Source organism: Hylobates moloch, unplaced genomic scaffold (genome assembly GCF_009828535.3).
Source record: "Hylobates moloch isolate HMO894 unplaced genomic scaffold, HMol_V3 SCAFFOLD_9, whole genome shotgun sequence".
NCBI classification, from domain to species: domain Eukaryota; kingdom Metazoa; phylum Chordata; class Mammalia; order Primates; family Hylobatidae; genus Hylobates; species Hylobates moloch.
The window spans coordinates 119,010,261-119,026,112 of record NW_026652284.1 but is presented as its reverse complement, the minus strand read 5'-3'; the positions used below and the strand labels follow the sequence as shown (position 1 = coordinate 119,026,112).

The 15,852-nt window shown below is 43.6% G+C and overlaps 1 protein-coding gene across 1 annotated transcript in view; it reads left to right on the top strand.

The window, feature by feature from the left end:
- The window catches only part of COL22A1 (collagen type XXII alpha 1 chain), a 297,857-nt gene that overhangs the window by 205,383 nt on the left and 76,622 nt on the right, over positions 1-15,852 (top strand). The window contains exons 33-34 of the mRNA XM_032760938.2: positions 798-857; positions 3,821-3,898. Of these exons, the coding sequence (XP_032616829.1) occupies positions 798-857; positions 3,821-3,898 (138 nt within the window). The remainder of the gene's footprint in view (positions 1-797; positions 858-3,820; positions 3,899-15,852) is intronic.

The window sequence follows — 15,852 nt, the reverse complement described above, 5'->3', positions numbered from 1 at the left end:
GTTTCTAGCAGGATAAATAAGCTTTGGCTTCATACAGAACTGGGTTAGAATCCCAGCTCAGCTACCTGCAAGACAGATGACTTGAAGGCAAGTGGCTCAAGTGGCTTTGTCTCTCTGAGCCTCAGTTCCTTTTTTGTATGAAGGAGTAAAGAGTGTTTAACCCCTACAGGGCTCCTCAGGAGATCCATGATCTTATGACACACAGCTGTTGCTCAATAAATGTCATTCTCTGTCTATAACTCCCACACTTCCTTCCTCCCACATCTCTTCCTTGGACACTGTGCTACAGATTCTAGCTCATGTGCTCTGTTCTTTCTTAACCGTTAGCCTTATGGCTTTTCCTGTCAGAACATTAAGATATTTTTGCTCTTCTTGGGGCCATTTTCTAAAAGTTTCAGTTTATGAAATTGTAAGGTCATTTCTTTGGGGAATTTGTTAGCATCACAGTGGACCATAAACATACAAATGGAGCCAGACCTAGTGTAGCAGAAAGCAGTCAGTGACTCCACGCTTCCAGACTGGGCTGGGAGAGGCCTTTCTATCATGCTCCTTCCTCTGAAAAAGTTTATTTTGGTCAAAGGCAGAACTCAATGCCTGACACAGAGTGATTGATGGGTGATTCTTTTGTTCCTGCATCCAGGAAATGGTTATTAGCTGCCACCTGTGCCAGACCCTAATCTGGACACTGTGGATACAGAGGTGCATAGATCCAGTACCTAACAGAGGGGCTGAATTATTTTAGGTGCTTGGTAAACATTTGTTGGATGAAGAAATGAATGAAGATTTTCTACTTTCAGGCTGCTTGCGGAAAAGTCAGAGGGTCAGAAAACTGTGCAGTGGGAGGGCAATGTGTTAAGGTCAATGAAGATCTATGCAAACATTTGCAAAAAGACAGAAGGACAAGACAGGCAGAGGCAGCTTTATAACAATAAAATAATGGGACTGAGTCTTAGTTGATAGGTCGGCTTTGGAAGCTTAGAACATGGATGGAAGAAGATCCCAGACAAGGGGAAATAGCATGTATATGAAACAGAAGAGCAAACAAATACCATGGAAGCATACAGACTAGACTGTTGATATGACTTAGCTTGCAATGGTCAGCGTTTGCTGATGTACATGGACCGTGGCCTTCGGACAGGAAAGGGACAGTTTCTGTTTCAAACTAAAACAGAAAATAAGAATAACAGGAAAATCTGCAGTAAGATTTTTAAAGCAAAACCAAAGTGCAAAGGAATATAGATTTATCTGACATTTATGTGTGTTTAGTTCACTTTCTATCTTCTACCTCTGCATATAAGGTAATAATAGAGGGAGCACTGTTTGAGCTCAGAAGTTCGAGACTAGCCTAGATAACATAATGAGTCCCTATCCCTACAAAAAATGTCAAAAACTAGGCAGGTATGGTGGTTCATATGTGTAGTCCCAGCTATGGAGGGAGGCTGAGGCAGGAGGATTGCTTGAACTTGAGAGGTCGAAGCTGCAGTGAGCCGTGATTACACCACTGTACTCCAGCCTGGGTGACAGAGCAAGACCTTGTCTCAAAAATAAATAATAAATAAGTGATAATAATGCAACCATAATATACGATGTATTTCTCAACCTTATATAGTTGTTTTTAAATGTCTTCATAAGATACATGGGGATTTGATGGAACTTTTTGTAATTGATGAGGACCCAAAGATGCAGAGAGGTTATGGGACTTACCCAAGGTCACAGGATGAGGTTGATTTGGTCCTGAGACTGGACCGAGAATCACCTGACTACCAGCTTGAAATCTTCCTACATGCCCCTCTCCATTGCTACAATGAGCTGGTGACAGATAAATCACAAGTCATGATGGTCATTCTTAGTTCATGACACTTGTTTCCATATTCGTCTTATTTTTTTTTTTACTCCCTCTATTCCCCAACCTCCCCATAGAAAGTAGTTAGATTTTCCAGGGATCCAAAGTATCTTGAACTTCCAAGAACAATTCATATCATATTATTCTACAGAAACAGATTAGACTAATTTAGAATTTACAGAAAATTTGAGGAGGGAACTACTGGTAGAGATGAGGGCAGGGCAAAGGATGTTACTGACTCCTAGGGACCCAGAAACAGCAGATAGTGTGACTCAGAGGCCCAGAGGGACCAGGGGAAGAAATGATATCAAGGAGACCTAGTGAGAGATTTAGATCTTGGTTTGTGTCTTTTGTGAGAACTTTGTAAGGTCTGTTCCTTCATATCCCCATGAACATCCCTTCTCTTCTGAACTTAGCACTGAGTATTGACAATGGGCAGGACTTATGACTGAGTAATCTTCTGGGCTTGGAATCTAGAATATGGTTTGCAGTGAATGAATAAGCATTAGTCGAATGAATATATAGCTTATGTACTCATCCAGGCAACGGTTGTACTATAGGAAAGGCAAGTCATCTTAGAGCCATTAATGAGATATTTTGTGATGCACAATAATCTAAACCTTAATAAAGCAACATATTACCTAGAAATATCGAGTTCTACCTTAATTAGCTGCAACATTATCTCATTGCCTTTTCGTAACAAGCTTCTGAGGCTGTTTCCATTTGTCATATGAGTTAACTCATTCCAGAGATATTAAGTGGCTTGAGCAAGATCACCTGCCATCTTGGCCTCAAGCTTGACTGTGGTTCAGCTGGCTGAATAAGCTCAGGATCACGGCCTCCTACACAAAACTATTGGGGCCATGTGGGTTTTGGGCCAAATTTAATTTCGATTTTGGAAAGGTAGTAATATGCAAAATATACACATAATGACATTTATGGTAGTATCTGGGGCAACACCCCTAATCAAGCTCATTAATCCTTAGGCGACAAAAATATATAAATGTTCACACAAAATGGAATAACCAAAGACTGCAAATAGCACAAGTCAGGTTTTGCTGCCAACTGAGTTGAGATCAACACTTGTTTTTAAGGGCTGAGGATTTTGAAATTACGAATAAGGCGTGGCTTGGCCTCGGCCTTGTTCTCCAGGAAATGGCAAACAAAATTTCTTCCCTTTTTCAATTTCTCCCTCCTTTTTCCTTTTCCGTCAAAGTCCAGCATGGCAGTACAATGAGAACAGAAGCAAACACAACTCCTAGCTCAGGTTCAGTGCTGTGCTGGGCTCTGTGCCAAGCACTCTCTCTGCATAATCTCATTGAATGAGCACAACATCTGCAGACCTGGCAGCTCCTGTCCTGTTCCCCTTGTAGGTGAGGCAACTAGAGCATAGGAACTCATCACTTTCCTAAGTTAACAGTTAATAGGTTTAATAGGTGTTGAAACCAGAACTTAAATCCAGGCCTCTGACATCCAAGGTCTTATCTCAGTCCCCTTTAGGCTCCTCACTCCCACATCCAGAAGAATGATGTGCAAAATGTAGGTACTTGGTAAATTATTGGTGAATTGATAATTTATGGGTGACTTGGGATCTAAACTGAAATGTGGGTGCAGGTGCAAATCTGGGGTGTAGTTAGGATGAGGGTCTGATGTGGTTTAAAGAAAGCATGGTAGATTTGGACAATGGTCACATGAGGAGGGCCATATTGTTATAATCACATTTAGAGCCATGGTCAAGGTTGGTCCGGGAATGGTCGTCCTTGAAAGGTGTGTATAATCTGAGTTGGGGGCTGTGGTCCCTGAATATTGGGCTGAGTGGGATGATGGGCTGCCTGGGTAGACTACAGCATGACCCATGGAGGCCAGGTGGCAGAAGAAGCCTGCAGTCAGGATTCTAGAAGAAGCATGATTCATTTTGTACCCTAGCCCTCTCCTTCCTGGCACTGACGTCTTGATCTTATTTTTCTCTCTTTCTAGGGGGATCGAGGAGCTCCTGGGATCCCTGGTTCTCCTGGCAGCCGTGGTGACCCAGGCATTGGGGTTGCTGGCCCTCCTGTAAGTCTTTATTTATCCAGCTCTTACTTGCTTTCAGGACATACAGCCATTTCCTGTTGGACCTGCTGCAGACACACTCTTTTCTTTCTTTTTTTTTTTTTTTTTTTTTTGAGATGGAGTCTCGCACTGTCACCCAGGCTGGAGGGCAGTGGTGTAATCTCAGCTCACTGCAACCTCCACCTCCTAGGTTCAAAAGATTCTCCTGCCTCAGCCTCCCGAGTAGCTGAGATTACAGGTGCCTACCGCCACGCCTGGCTAATTTTTTGTATTTTTAGTAGAGACGGGGGTTCACTATGTTGGCCAGGCTGGTCTTGAACTCCTGACCTTGTGATCCACCCACCTCAACCTCCTAAAGTGCTGGGATTACTGACGTGAGCCACCGCTAGTTTTAATGAATAATTCACATCAGTCTACTAGGTGTTAGTTTACAAACTCACTAGGTGTGATAGCTTTAAGAATTGCTAAAACTTTGAGTTATAGGGATCTTAAGAATCAATGAAGTGTGTCCCCGTTCAGGTTGGGGATTGCTATCAATATCTTCGGCCTCCACCTGAATGCCTCTAGAAATAGAAGGCACACTTCTTTCAAAGCCAGTACATCTGGCTCTGCAGTTTAAAAATATATTTCCATAGATAATGGGAATTCAGTAGAATTTTTTTTTTTCATTGAGAATAACATTATGGTATCCTGTAGTTTCCACCCATCGCTTTTAATTCTCCCTTTTGTACCACAAAGAACACATATTTTCTTTCCTTCTTTACTGAATGATAGTTTTTGGGACAGAAGACCAGTTGACAACCTTGAAGCCTTTTCTTCTGTTTAGTCCGTTCTTTGATAAAGACATCATACCCTCTTAATGCACCTTAAAAGTGCATTTACTTTGTCCTTAAAAGCCCTGTCTTGCCATTGTTTAAAAGAAGCTCAAATACTCAGTCCTTTTCAAATGCCATTGCTAAGCCATGGAATACCTAAACTACCCATGTATTATTGTTGTTGTTACTATTATCTTAACCAAAAAGCACAATCTAACTTTATCTTTATTAAATGCAACTTGAATATAAACTGGAGTAATACATGGTCTAGTTTCTGTCTGGTATTGCATTCAATAAATGAAGGCCACGACCAAGAGTGATTAAGAGTAATACCATTCTTCATGCATGACTCTCAAAGAATAAGAAGGAAAATCCAATTTATTACCCAAAATATTACTTGTGAAATAAAATCCCCCTTTCCTTTTCTTCTGTGGTTCTCTTACATCCAGCGTAGTTCTTGGGCCTCTCTCTCCCTGAAATTCTCCTCCATCATCCCATTTTGAAGCAGGCCTCCTGGCCTCCACACCAGAAATCACCCCCTCACTGTTATTTCTACCCACTCACAATGAGGGGTCGTTTCATGGTGACAAGAAGACCAGGTGGCTCCGCGTCTTCTTAGATCTTCCTGAAAACCATGGAAGGAGGCGTGTGGAATGCCCTTGGGAATGTCTAGTTTGGTAAAACTGTTTTCCTTAAAACATATTCTCAGCCAAAACTGCCCACTTCATTACATTCATTTTACCTTTGTTCTTTGGCTATTTTTGTTCGGTCTCTTTGTAACTGGATGGAACACTGCAACAAAAAGTGCAGCGAGAGAACACTATAGTTTATGCCTTCTTCTTTCTGAAATTCTCCTTTAATAGGGCCCCTTCTGCTGGAGTTAGGATGCTGCTTCATGCAGCAATTGCTCGTTAGCATAGAGAAAGGGTTGTAAGTGAAACTGCAGACCCGTAACCTGAATGAGGCACCCCAATCACTTACCAGGGTTCTACGTGACCCTGTCTACTCCCTGCAGATTCACCTTATCAGCCCTTACAGAAAGCTGGCTGTGGAGGCGGACACAATTCACCCCACTTGCCACCGAAGAGCCGGCAAAAATCACCCATGAAATATGTTCCTGCCTAAGTGAGTCCACCTGAAAAGTAATTGGCTGGCTCTAGTCAGGAGGCTGTAAATCAGCTGTTTAGTGTCTTGGCTACCACTTGGACTTATTAAAAGCTTCCGTGGTGGATAAGACCTTATTGAATTTTCATAAATCCTATCTCTGGCCACAGCCCAGGCCACTAATGGCCTGGAAATCTGTATGGAGTGTGCAGAGATATGCTGAGCTAAGCAAAGGTGTGTGGAGGAGGTGAAGAAGGGGTCAGCGTGGGGGTGGGTACCTGTCAAGTTCATTGGGGATGCAGTTGCCTCTTTACAGGAGCATTGCCATTTGCTGAGAAGTCCTGCGTCGTATCATGTGCTGGGCCTCAAAGCATCCACATCTACCTCCTCATTTGATCCTGGGCAAGTTGGTTTTATCCTTTCGTTAAGGCTGGGATCCCATGTAGCCCCTAAGAAGGGGATTCAAGAGCAAGGAGTTTGGGAGCTGATCTTAGAAATCACTACTTAGGAAGTGATAAAGTGAGACAGACAAAGAAAGCAAGCCAAGGGGAGGGTATATTACTGAGCAGACGGCCACCGTGGGTACCTGGGACTCACCTGTACGACAGCCCCTGAGTGACTACATGGCGTTGTTGCAGAGTTGTTCTGCAAAGGGAGCGAAAGAGCTGGGGTGTTTCTGTACCACCTCCTGCCTGTATTTGGTTGGAGGCTGCTCCCTGGGGAGTCGACTCCCAGAAACTTTCAGCCTTCCCTGTGCTTGGGCCAAGCATTCACCTGTGGCTAAAGAAAGCCCTGGGCAGGTGCGTGCCCAGGGAACGTGGCAGGAGGGAACTGACCTGTCCACTACATCACTGTTTTCCAGGTGGACAATGTGAGGTTCAGAAGGTGATGTGATTTGGCCAATGGTACACAGCCAGCCCAGGGCCGGGCCAGGGTACAGACCCGCTTCCCACAGCCTCTGAAACCGGTCCTTTTCCCCCTGCAACACTTCGCTTTGTGGCTTTGGCAGGATGGGCAGGATTTATTCATTTCCATTAATCTTCTGTGAGATCCCTCAAAGAAGGCACATTAAGGATAGATCCGGCTGGGGCCGGGCATTGGTGGCTCATGCCTGTAATCCCAGCACTTTGGGAGGCCGCAGCAGGTGGGTCACCTGAAGTCAGGAGTTTGAAACCAGCCTGGCCAACATGGTGAAACCCTGTCTCTACTAAAAATACCAAAGTTAGCCAGGCATGGTGGCGCATGCCTGTAATCTCAGCTACTCAGGAGGCTGAGGCAGGAGAATTGCTTGAACGCGGGAGGTGGAGATTGCAGTGAGTTGAGATCTGCCACTGTACTCCAGCTTGGGCAGCAGAGCCAGACTCTGTCTGGAAAAAAAAAAAATCCACTGTAAGTAAGTTGCTCTTCGCTTCCTTCCTCCTGTGGTGTCATGCTCCCATGCCTTTGGCATCCAGGGCAGCAATGACTCCCTGGAAGGGAGCCAGGAGCTCTGTCTGCCAATCTCTGCACTGTCACCAGGCAGGGGGATGAATGAGGCCATTGTTTGGGGTTTTGGCTTGCCACTTCAAGATGTTAACAAACAAACAAAAATCCCTTTAATCTTTAGGTTGCCTCTGATGTTCCCGCAGCAATGTTTAAGATGCTTACAAAATGAGCCTACTTAGGCTCTGGGACAGATTAAAGTCCAAATTACTTTGACTGAAGGAGCTGGGGTTTGTGAAGACAAGGTCCCACATGTAACTCAGGACTTGCTCCTTCCTACTCTGGCCCTCAGTTTCCTGATGGATCAGGTGCCAGCAATTTCTGCAGTAGCATCAAGGAAATTGGGAGGATTACAACATGATAATACTGGTGATAATACCTGCTTCCCTGCCTTTGCCCCAGTGATGTCATAGCAATCCTGTTTGCCTGATGTCTTTCTCAGACTTTGCAGCCTGAAATGCCCTCCCTTTTTGAGCCTCTCACCATCCCTCCCTGGAATTAGTTGTACTGATGCCTTACATCAGTTGGTCCAGGCATTGAGGATGCACATACAAAAGGGACAGAATTCCCAGGCTCCCTGCCCTCCAGTGGGCCTTCTTGCCTAAGAGTGGCAGGAAGCATGGCCCCGTTATGTGCAAACAAATATCTCAAGTGCCCTAATAGAAGATTTTTTTTTCATTCCCCCACCTTCTGAGGAATAATATATTAATAATAAAGATAACAGCCACTGAAATATTAGAGTAATAGCAACCACAGCCAACATAAACTGCCTACTTGCAGGGACGAGAGTGAGCAAAGGCCTCCATGTCTACCTCTCATTTATCTCACAGATAGTCTCTTGTTTGTTTCTCCCAGAAACTCTAGCGGGTGGATTCCACTTTTCATTTTACAAATGAGGAAACAGAGATGTGAAGCCACTTCCCTGAAGTCACCGTTAGGACATGGTAGATCTAGGACAGGAACCTCAGCATTCTGACTCCAAGCAAATGCCCTTAACCACTCTTCCAGCAGGGGTACCATAGAGTTGGCCCCTGTACAATGTGACAGTTGGGGTGCTGACCCTGCTCAGTTGAAAATTTGAGTATAACTTTTGACTATCCCAGTATTTAACTAGTAGCCTGCTATGGACTGGGAGCCTTACTGATAATACAAACAGTCAAGTAACACGTTTTGTATGTTATATGTATTATATACTATATTCTTACAACAAAGCAAGCTAGAGAAAAAAGTTGTGAAAAGAATCATAAGGAAGAGAAAATACATTTATAGTACTGTACAGTATTTATCGATACCACAAGTTTGTGTCGTCTGCTTGTAAGAACAGTCCATTGGAAATGGCTGCAGCCACAGCTGCAGACCTCAGTGTAAAATACACATCAAGCCATTCAGCTTTTTCTTGTAATATTATGACTTTTCTCTGCTCCCTGGGAGAACTTCCAGCATCACTTGTAGTGCTTCATATGAGTTTTCTGGTGTTATTCAGTGTTTACAGTATTGCAATAAACACGACAAAAAAAAAAAACAAAACAAAAACGCAAGAACTGTGAGAGAACGCTTTTTACTTTGGTAACGCAATTTACTGGAGAGACAGACTGTTCAAGCAGAGATGATTAGAATCACATAGCATTTAAGCAGATACAACACTTGAGCTCACCACAATTGCAACAGGAGCTGGCTATGAAATTATTATAATACTACGATCTGGCTACAGTTAATTTTATGCAGTTATGACTTAATGCTGCATGTGTGTTTCTTTACATTTATCTCAACAGCCACGGTGCCATGTATGGTCTGTGTGTGCACACATTTTAACAAATTGTAACTTTTTATTATATATTTGTGTATATTTTATGATAATGATGCAACAGACTAGTATCTCTCTATATTTTATGCATTCATGACATACCTTACTTTTTCTTAATTTTTCAATATTTCTAGGCCACTGGGTCATTTGACAGTTTTTTTAAGTTGTTGAAACTCTCCAAAATATTTTCCACTATATTTATTGAAAACAATCAGCATTTAAGTGGACCTACACAGTTCAAGCCCATGTTGCCTAGGGGTCAACTGTAGTAATGAAAGTTCATGTTCACTTAAGTCTTCACACTCACCAGTGGCTTTTGTTTGTTTGTTTGGTTTTTGTTTTTCTTCTTTTGTTGGTTTTGAGGCAGGATCTCACTCTGTCTCCCAGGCTGGAGTGCAGTGGCGTGATCATGGCTCACTGCAGCCTTAACCTCCTGGGCTCAAGTGATCCTGCCACCTCAGCCTCCTGAGTAGTTGGGACTACAGGCGTGAGTCACCATGTCTGGCTAATTTTTGTATTTTTTGTAGAGATGAGATTTTGACCTGTTGCCCAGACTGGTCTGAAACTCCCAAGCCCAAGCCATCCACCTGCCTTGGCATCCCAAAGTGTTGGAATTACAAGCATGAGCCACCGTGCCCAGCCTACCAGTGGCTTTTTATGGCATGATTGCTCCTGCATGATTGACTTCCATGTCTAGACTGTGTTTTTTTTTGTTTTGTTTTTTAATTCATGTCTTATCTGCCTGCTTTAGTCCAGTTCCTTTGATCATAAGAACCAAAGCTACTCAGGCTGTCCCAAGAATTAGGCTGGCTAGATTCCTTTAGGTATGAGTACCCCCATCTTGTCTGGATGCTACTTGGGAACACTGGGCATTTGTCCGTGGTTACCCCAGGCCCCAGCTCCCAGCCTTGCCCCCATGGCCGATGCTCAAGGAATATGCAGGGCTTGATTCACTGAGATCTACTCTTGCCCTGCCCGGTGCACAGAGCTGCGTCCTGTGGGCAGTGAAGGAGGAGGCTGAGGAAGGTGTAAAGCCACACACCACCTCCCAGACTCTAGGGCTCCTGTATTGCTTCATGTATAACCAGGAGCTGAGCCTCCCACAGTTGGTTTTTGTATTAAAATCTCAGGATGGCCAGACGCAGTGGCTCACACCTGTAATCCTAGCACTTTGGGAGGCCGAGGCAGGTGAATTGCCTGAGGTCAGGAGTTCAAGACCAGCCTGGCTAACATGGTGAAACCCCATCTCTACTAAAAATACAAAAATTAGCTGGGCGTGGTGGTGGGCGCCTGTAATCCCAGCTACTCGGGAGGCTGAGGCAGGAGAATGGCTTCAACCCAGGAGGTGGAGGTTGCAGTGAGCCAAGATCGTGCCACTGTACTCTAGCCTGGGTGACAGAGCAAGACTCCATGCTGCTGCTGTTGAGATACTGTGCTTTGGGAGTAAAAAAAGAAAGTTATTTCTTTGTCTTAAAGAATTTTTTAAAAATTAGTCATGAGACTTATTCATCTTTCCAGGGAACATACTGATGGGTCTTCAAAGATTAGACAGTTAAGTAAAAGGTGGCTGGAACATCTATTTTTCTACAAAACTGGAAAAATGAACCTGGTTCTAGAAGAATGTACACCAAAACAAAACATGTGAAGCAGTAAAAAAAAAAAAAAAAAAGGTCTTAGGAGTTTCTTCTGTTGATAGAGATAGAAAATAGTAAATAGTTTTTAAAGAAGTTTCTACTGACACTTCTGATTGGGAACTCTCCTTTCTAAATGAAACAAACCATTTTGTTGTTCTCAATGATAATTCCTAAGGCACACTTAACATGCTGGGCACTTGGCTTGACATGCCACTGCCTTCCTTGGTCTTCCCGGCAGTCCAGTAAGGTGTAACTATTGTCGTCTCCAGGTTTCAGATGAGGAGACTCAGGCTCAGAGAGGTTCAGGCAGCTGGCCTGGGTCACTCTGCTAGTGAGAGACAAAGCAGGCATTTGAACCTGCGTTGATCTCGCCCTGAAGTCTGCACTCTTTGTTTCTAAGTGAGAAGACAGCCTCTGCTGTCCCTGTGGCTCCAGGAGCCTCCTTCATGGCATGGTGGGAGGAGCTGGGCTGTCCTAGGCTGTTTCTGGTTCTGCACAGTTAAAGCCAGCACAAGAAAGGCTTCTTGGTACCAGACATGGGAAAGGCCAGATACTGCCCTGACCGGCCTCCAGGACCCTCATCTCTGCTTCCTTAGCAGACCCCATGGCCGTGGCCGAGTCCTCTCCCGCGCTCCCTGCTCTGCATTTCCACACTCCTGCTCAGCTTCACGCTGCCCCTGCATCGCTCATCGGCTTTCCCGCTGGTCTCTCCAGCTGCCTGGCCTCTGGCCTCTGGTCTGTTCCCTCTGACCCCTTCTCCACCTCCGCAGCCACAGTGTCCTCCTAAAGCCTGGATCTGAGCCCACCTCTTGCCTGGTCCAGCAAGGTGCTCGGGCCCTTCTCCTTCAGACCCCAGCTTCCCCAGGGCATTCCTGGAGGCACCCCTGCTGCTCTCTGAGCACAGAGTCTGACTTCTCCTCTTTGCCTGGTGCTCTCCTCTGCCAGAGACATCTCTGCCTCATCCTCTTCTCTACCTGTGAAGCCCCCCATCCCACTAAACCTCTTTTCTCCTGTCCCCCTCTGGGCAAAGATTCCTCAAACTCTCTCGGGCTGATGCCAGTATCTGTAAGCGTCTCGTAACCCTGACTCGCTGAACCTGGTCAATCATTACAACAGAGATTTCCCTCTCACCTGTAGTGCTTCACGTAGGCAGGCTCCATGCCCTGCAGCCACTCGGCCACCCACCCCAGCACACAGCACTAGGCCTGCACACACGTGAGGCACTCAGATCAAAGATTACGGAGAATAAAAGCTCACTTTATTTTCAGATCTGTGTCTATGGTAGGAGGAACAAAGAGGTGATCGATTCTGAGAGAAGGGAAGCTGGTTTTTAGAACAGCCTGATAGCAGAGAAAGAAGAGAATGTGTTTCACGTATCTAAAGCCATATGGGGCTTTCAGTTTTGTAAAACTTTACTATAGTTGTCAGAAAACACCAATAGCATGGCTGTGCGTGTGTATCAGATGTAAGTGTATTCATATGTGTGATATATATGTGCATGTGTGTCTGTGTGTGTATATATATAAATTTTTATTATGGAGAAATTCAGATATACTAAAAGTAGGTAGAACAGTAAAATAAACACCCTTATAGCCACAACTAGTGCCAGGATCCCACAGCCAATGACCACAGGTTTCCTCTTATCTGCTACCTTCCATTATTTTGAAGCAAATTTCAGACACATTTTGTCTGTAGATATTTCAGTATATGTTTCTAAAAGATGAGAATTTTAAAAAACAGAACCACAATTTTATAATATACCCCTTAAAAATCCATGACACCATCAAATATCTAGTCAGTGTTAAAATTTCTAATTATTTCATACATGTCACGCTTCTGTGTTTTTTGTTTGTTTCTTTAAGATCTAAATAAACATATAGCGATTGGTTGGATGTTTCAAATTTTTTTTTTTAGTCTGATAGAATTTTCCACCGTCTGGCATTTGTTAATGTAATAGCTCTATGCGTTCCTCTGTCCCTGTGGTTCAGCTAAGCTTGATCTGATTCTGGCTTGATGTTGTTGGCAAGACTTCACAGGTGGGGTGTTCATCCAGCAGGAGGCACATGATGTCTGGTGGCACCTCTTTGTGATGCATTCACCCTGTGATGTCTAATGCTCCCACCAATTAGTACATCAAGGGTTGCAAACTGGCGCTGTTCTAGTTCTATTCATTCTTTCTTTATTAGCTAGAATAGTTCTATACAGAGAAAAGTTCCCTAAAGTACCCTTTGGATACTCAGTGGTACAAGACATGTGGAAGGCAGAATATAAATGCTAGAAGTCTTTCCCTTGTTTTCAAATAATGACTTGGTTCCCTAGCATCTTGCAAAGAGGACCAATTAGATGCTTGTTGTTGTTGTTGTTCTAAGAATAATTTTGAACTCGGGGATATAAACACATTTGATGTGTTTTAAATTACTGCAGCTTGTCTTCCTTTTGATGCTCAATTTGTCTTGTCTTCTGCCAATGGGGGTCTGTTTAAGTCGATTCTGATTACCTTTGACACAAACCTAGCAGTCTTTGATGGTTTCCTTTCTCTCTCTCTAGGTTTGTCGTGTACATTTCTTTTCCAGGTTTCTCATCAGTCATTTCTTCAAGAAGTCGTAGTAGTTTCTCTTAATGGAAACTGGTATCAAAGGCCCAAATCTGGGTATTAGAGTAAAATGACTCTTGAACAAACACATCAGAGGCCGTAATTTCAGAGAAGAGGGTTGTAATTGTTGAAAACATGTTTGAGCTTCAGATACAGGAATGACATTAGAAGGTCATTGTACAATCCCCTTCTTCAGCACACCTTTATCTTTCTTAAAAAGTAGACTAACAGAATAGACATGGGAACGCCTTTTATGGTTGGGCACTGCCTGCTTCTCTACTTATAGTATCTTCTTTTATTTCTGATAACACAAGGCAAGGTGATACTCTAGATTTGTATTACAGTTGAGAAAAGTGAAGGTCAGAGAAGCTGTCTAATTAACTTGCTTAAGGTCAAACAGCTGATGATTGATAAGCTAAGATTTGAAATGAAGACCTTTAATTTAACAACACATCCTTCAGAGTGGATTTTCTATTAAATGACATAAGAAAATAACTTGGAGCCTGGTGTGGTAAACAAGTTAAATGCTCAGAGTGGATCCTGGGATTTAATTTGAAAACAGAGGGTGACTCTCAAATGATGTGACATTTCCCAGGCCAATAACAAACCATCCCTCACGCCCTTTCCTTAAGGAATCCATCTCCATCCTCCCTGGGAACTACTGTGAAAGGAACACAATTCAAATGCAGTTATGGTGGCCCATGTGCACCACTGACCTACACCTTGACAGAAGCAGTGAGGTAGAATGAAGGAAGCGCTGACTTCTGAGTCAAACAGACCAGAGGTGGAATTCTGAGTCCATTATTTTTTCTGCTTCTCCTTAGCCAAGCTATTTAATGGTTTTTAGCTTTAGTTTCTCCATCTATAGCAATGAAATGTTGATAATACCAATTTGTAGGCCTCTGATTGGGGTTAAAGTGAGACGATCCATGTATGGAGCAGATAGGACCACTCCTGGCATATAGACCAATTGCTGGAAGTCCCCTTTGTTTGTGCAGGTGTGAGTTTTTCATTCATCTCTGTTTCCCTAGCCAGACCTCCCTATGTGTCATTTCTGGAATGAGATAGAATTCTGAGAAATGATGAGAGATTTCAAGAGAGAGAGAAGCAAATGTGCTATATTCTGGTGATTTATCATTCATTTGGTCAAGAGGAAAAAAAAGAATAATTTCAGAAATTTACTGTGATTTGGCACTGTTCAGTCGTGACCATTGTGTGTCTTATATTTTTTTTTAGCTCAGTTGCCACTCTGCATAGGTTCTTCAGGAAATAACATTTGCCATGATTCTTAAAGACAATTATTCTGGGAAATTCCTATTTTATATTAGTTTCAAATTAACCTGGGTTATTACATTTGTTCTAATGACTCTACATTTCTACTTCTAAAAATGTACTCTGGCTCTTTTGATACCTGCCAGATCTTTCTGGATAATGCCATGTTATTTTCTCTGTTTTCTTTCTTTTTTTATATGTAATCATTTTAATAGACTTTTTTATTGCCTGTATCTGACCACCCCATCCTCAGAAGTTCGTGGAAACTCAGTTCTACCACTTGTTATATCCTTGTGGTGAACAGCTTTGTAATTTGAGATTGCAGTTTGGTGTCCTTTGGGAATCTCTCTGTGAAGATCCTTTAGCTGCTCTGTATGCTCCTAGGGGATTTTCTTTCTGGGTGCCCAGAAATTGACTTGTGTGTAGGCACATTGGCTTTGAGCTGAAGTTCTGCAGGACTTCTGACTTAGAGCTACCAGATGCCTGTAAGGGCAGGGCCCTGAGGGTGAGTTCTCAGAGGAGGCTTCCTTCATCATGCACCTGCATCCCAGACAAAGATGGGTGAGCTTCCTTGACATCCTTTTCTTCTCTACCCCTTCACTTTACTATCTGTCCCTTTGCAGAAAAAGCCTGTGGACCCCTGCTATAACCTACTGAAGGACTGCCTTTACTTACTGTTCTGAGCTTCAACTTACTGGTCAAAAGGGCCTCCAGCCTCGTTTCCTGTCCCTGCACAGCTCTCAGAGTTCTGCTCCCCTCCAGGGCAGGTCTGTGTAGATTTAGGGCAGTGCTTCTCAGTTGTCTCTTTCTCTAGACCTCTGGAGATTTTCTCTACTTTCTCTAGTGCCCAACTACACACTTAAAATGATGCTTATTCTATTTTATCATTAGACAGCTCTGGGGCATATTTAATGAGTAGGCTTTTAGGTTACCCCTGCCACCATACTGCAGGAACCTTGGCGTTGTTGTGAAATCACTTTGCTGTCTCGGGAATACCTTAGGGACATTCTCGTGGGCTGTGCTACAGGGAGATGCAGGACTGAGGGCAGGATGTGGGACTAACCTCACCTTGGCCAGTGACTCCTGGCGTGGCTTGGGCAGGTCTCTGTCTCTCTCCTCTGGACCTTAGTTTGATTGTCAGTGAAAAGAAAGGATGATTGGCATTGATTCTCAAGTTCTCCTTGTGCTTTAAATTTTTCATTTTGATCAAATGCTATTTGCTGTGCTGTAGTCGGCTATGTTCTTGCAATGCA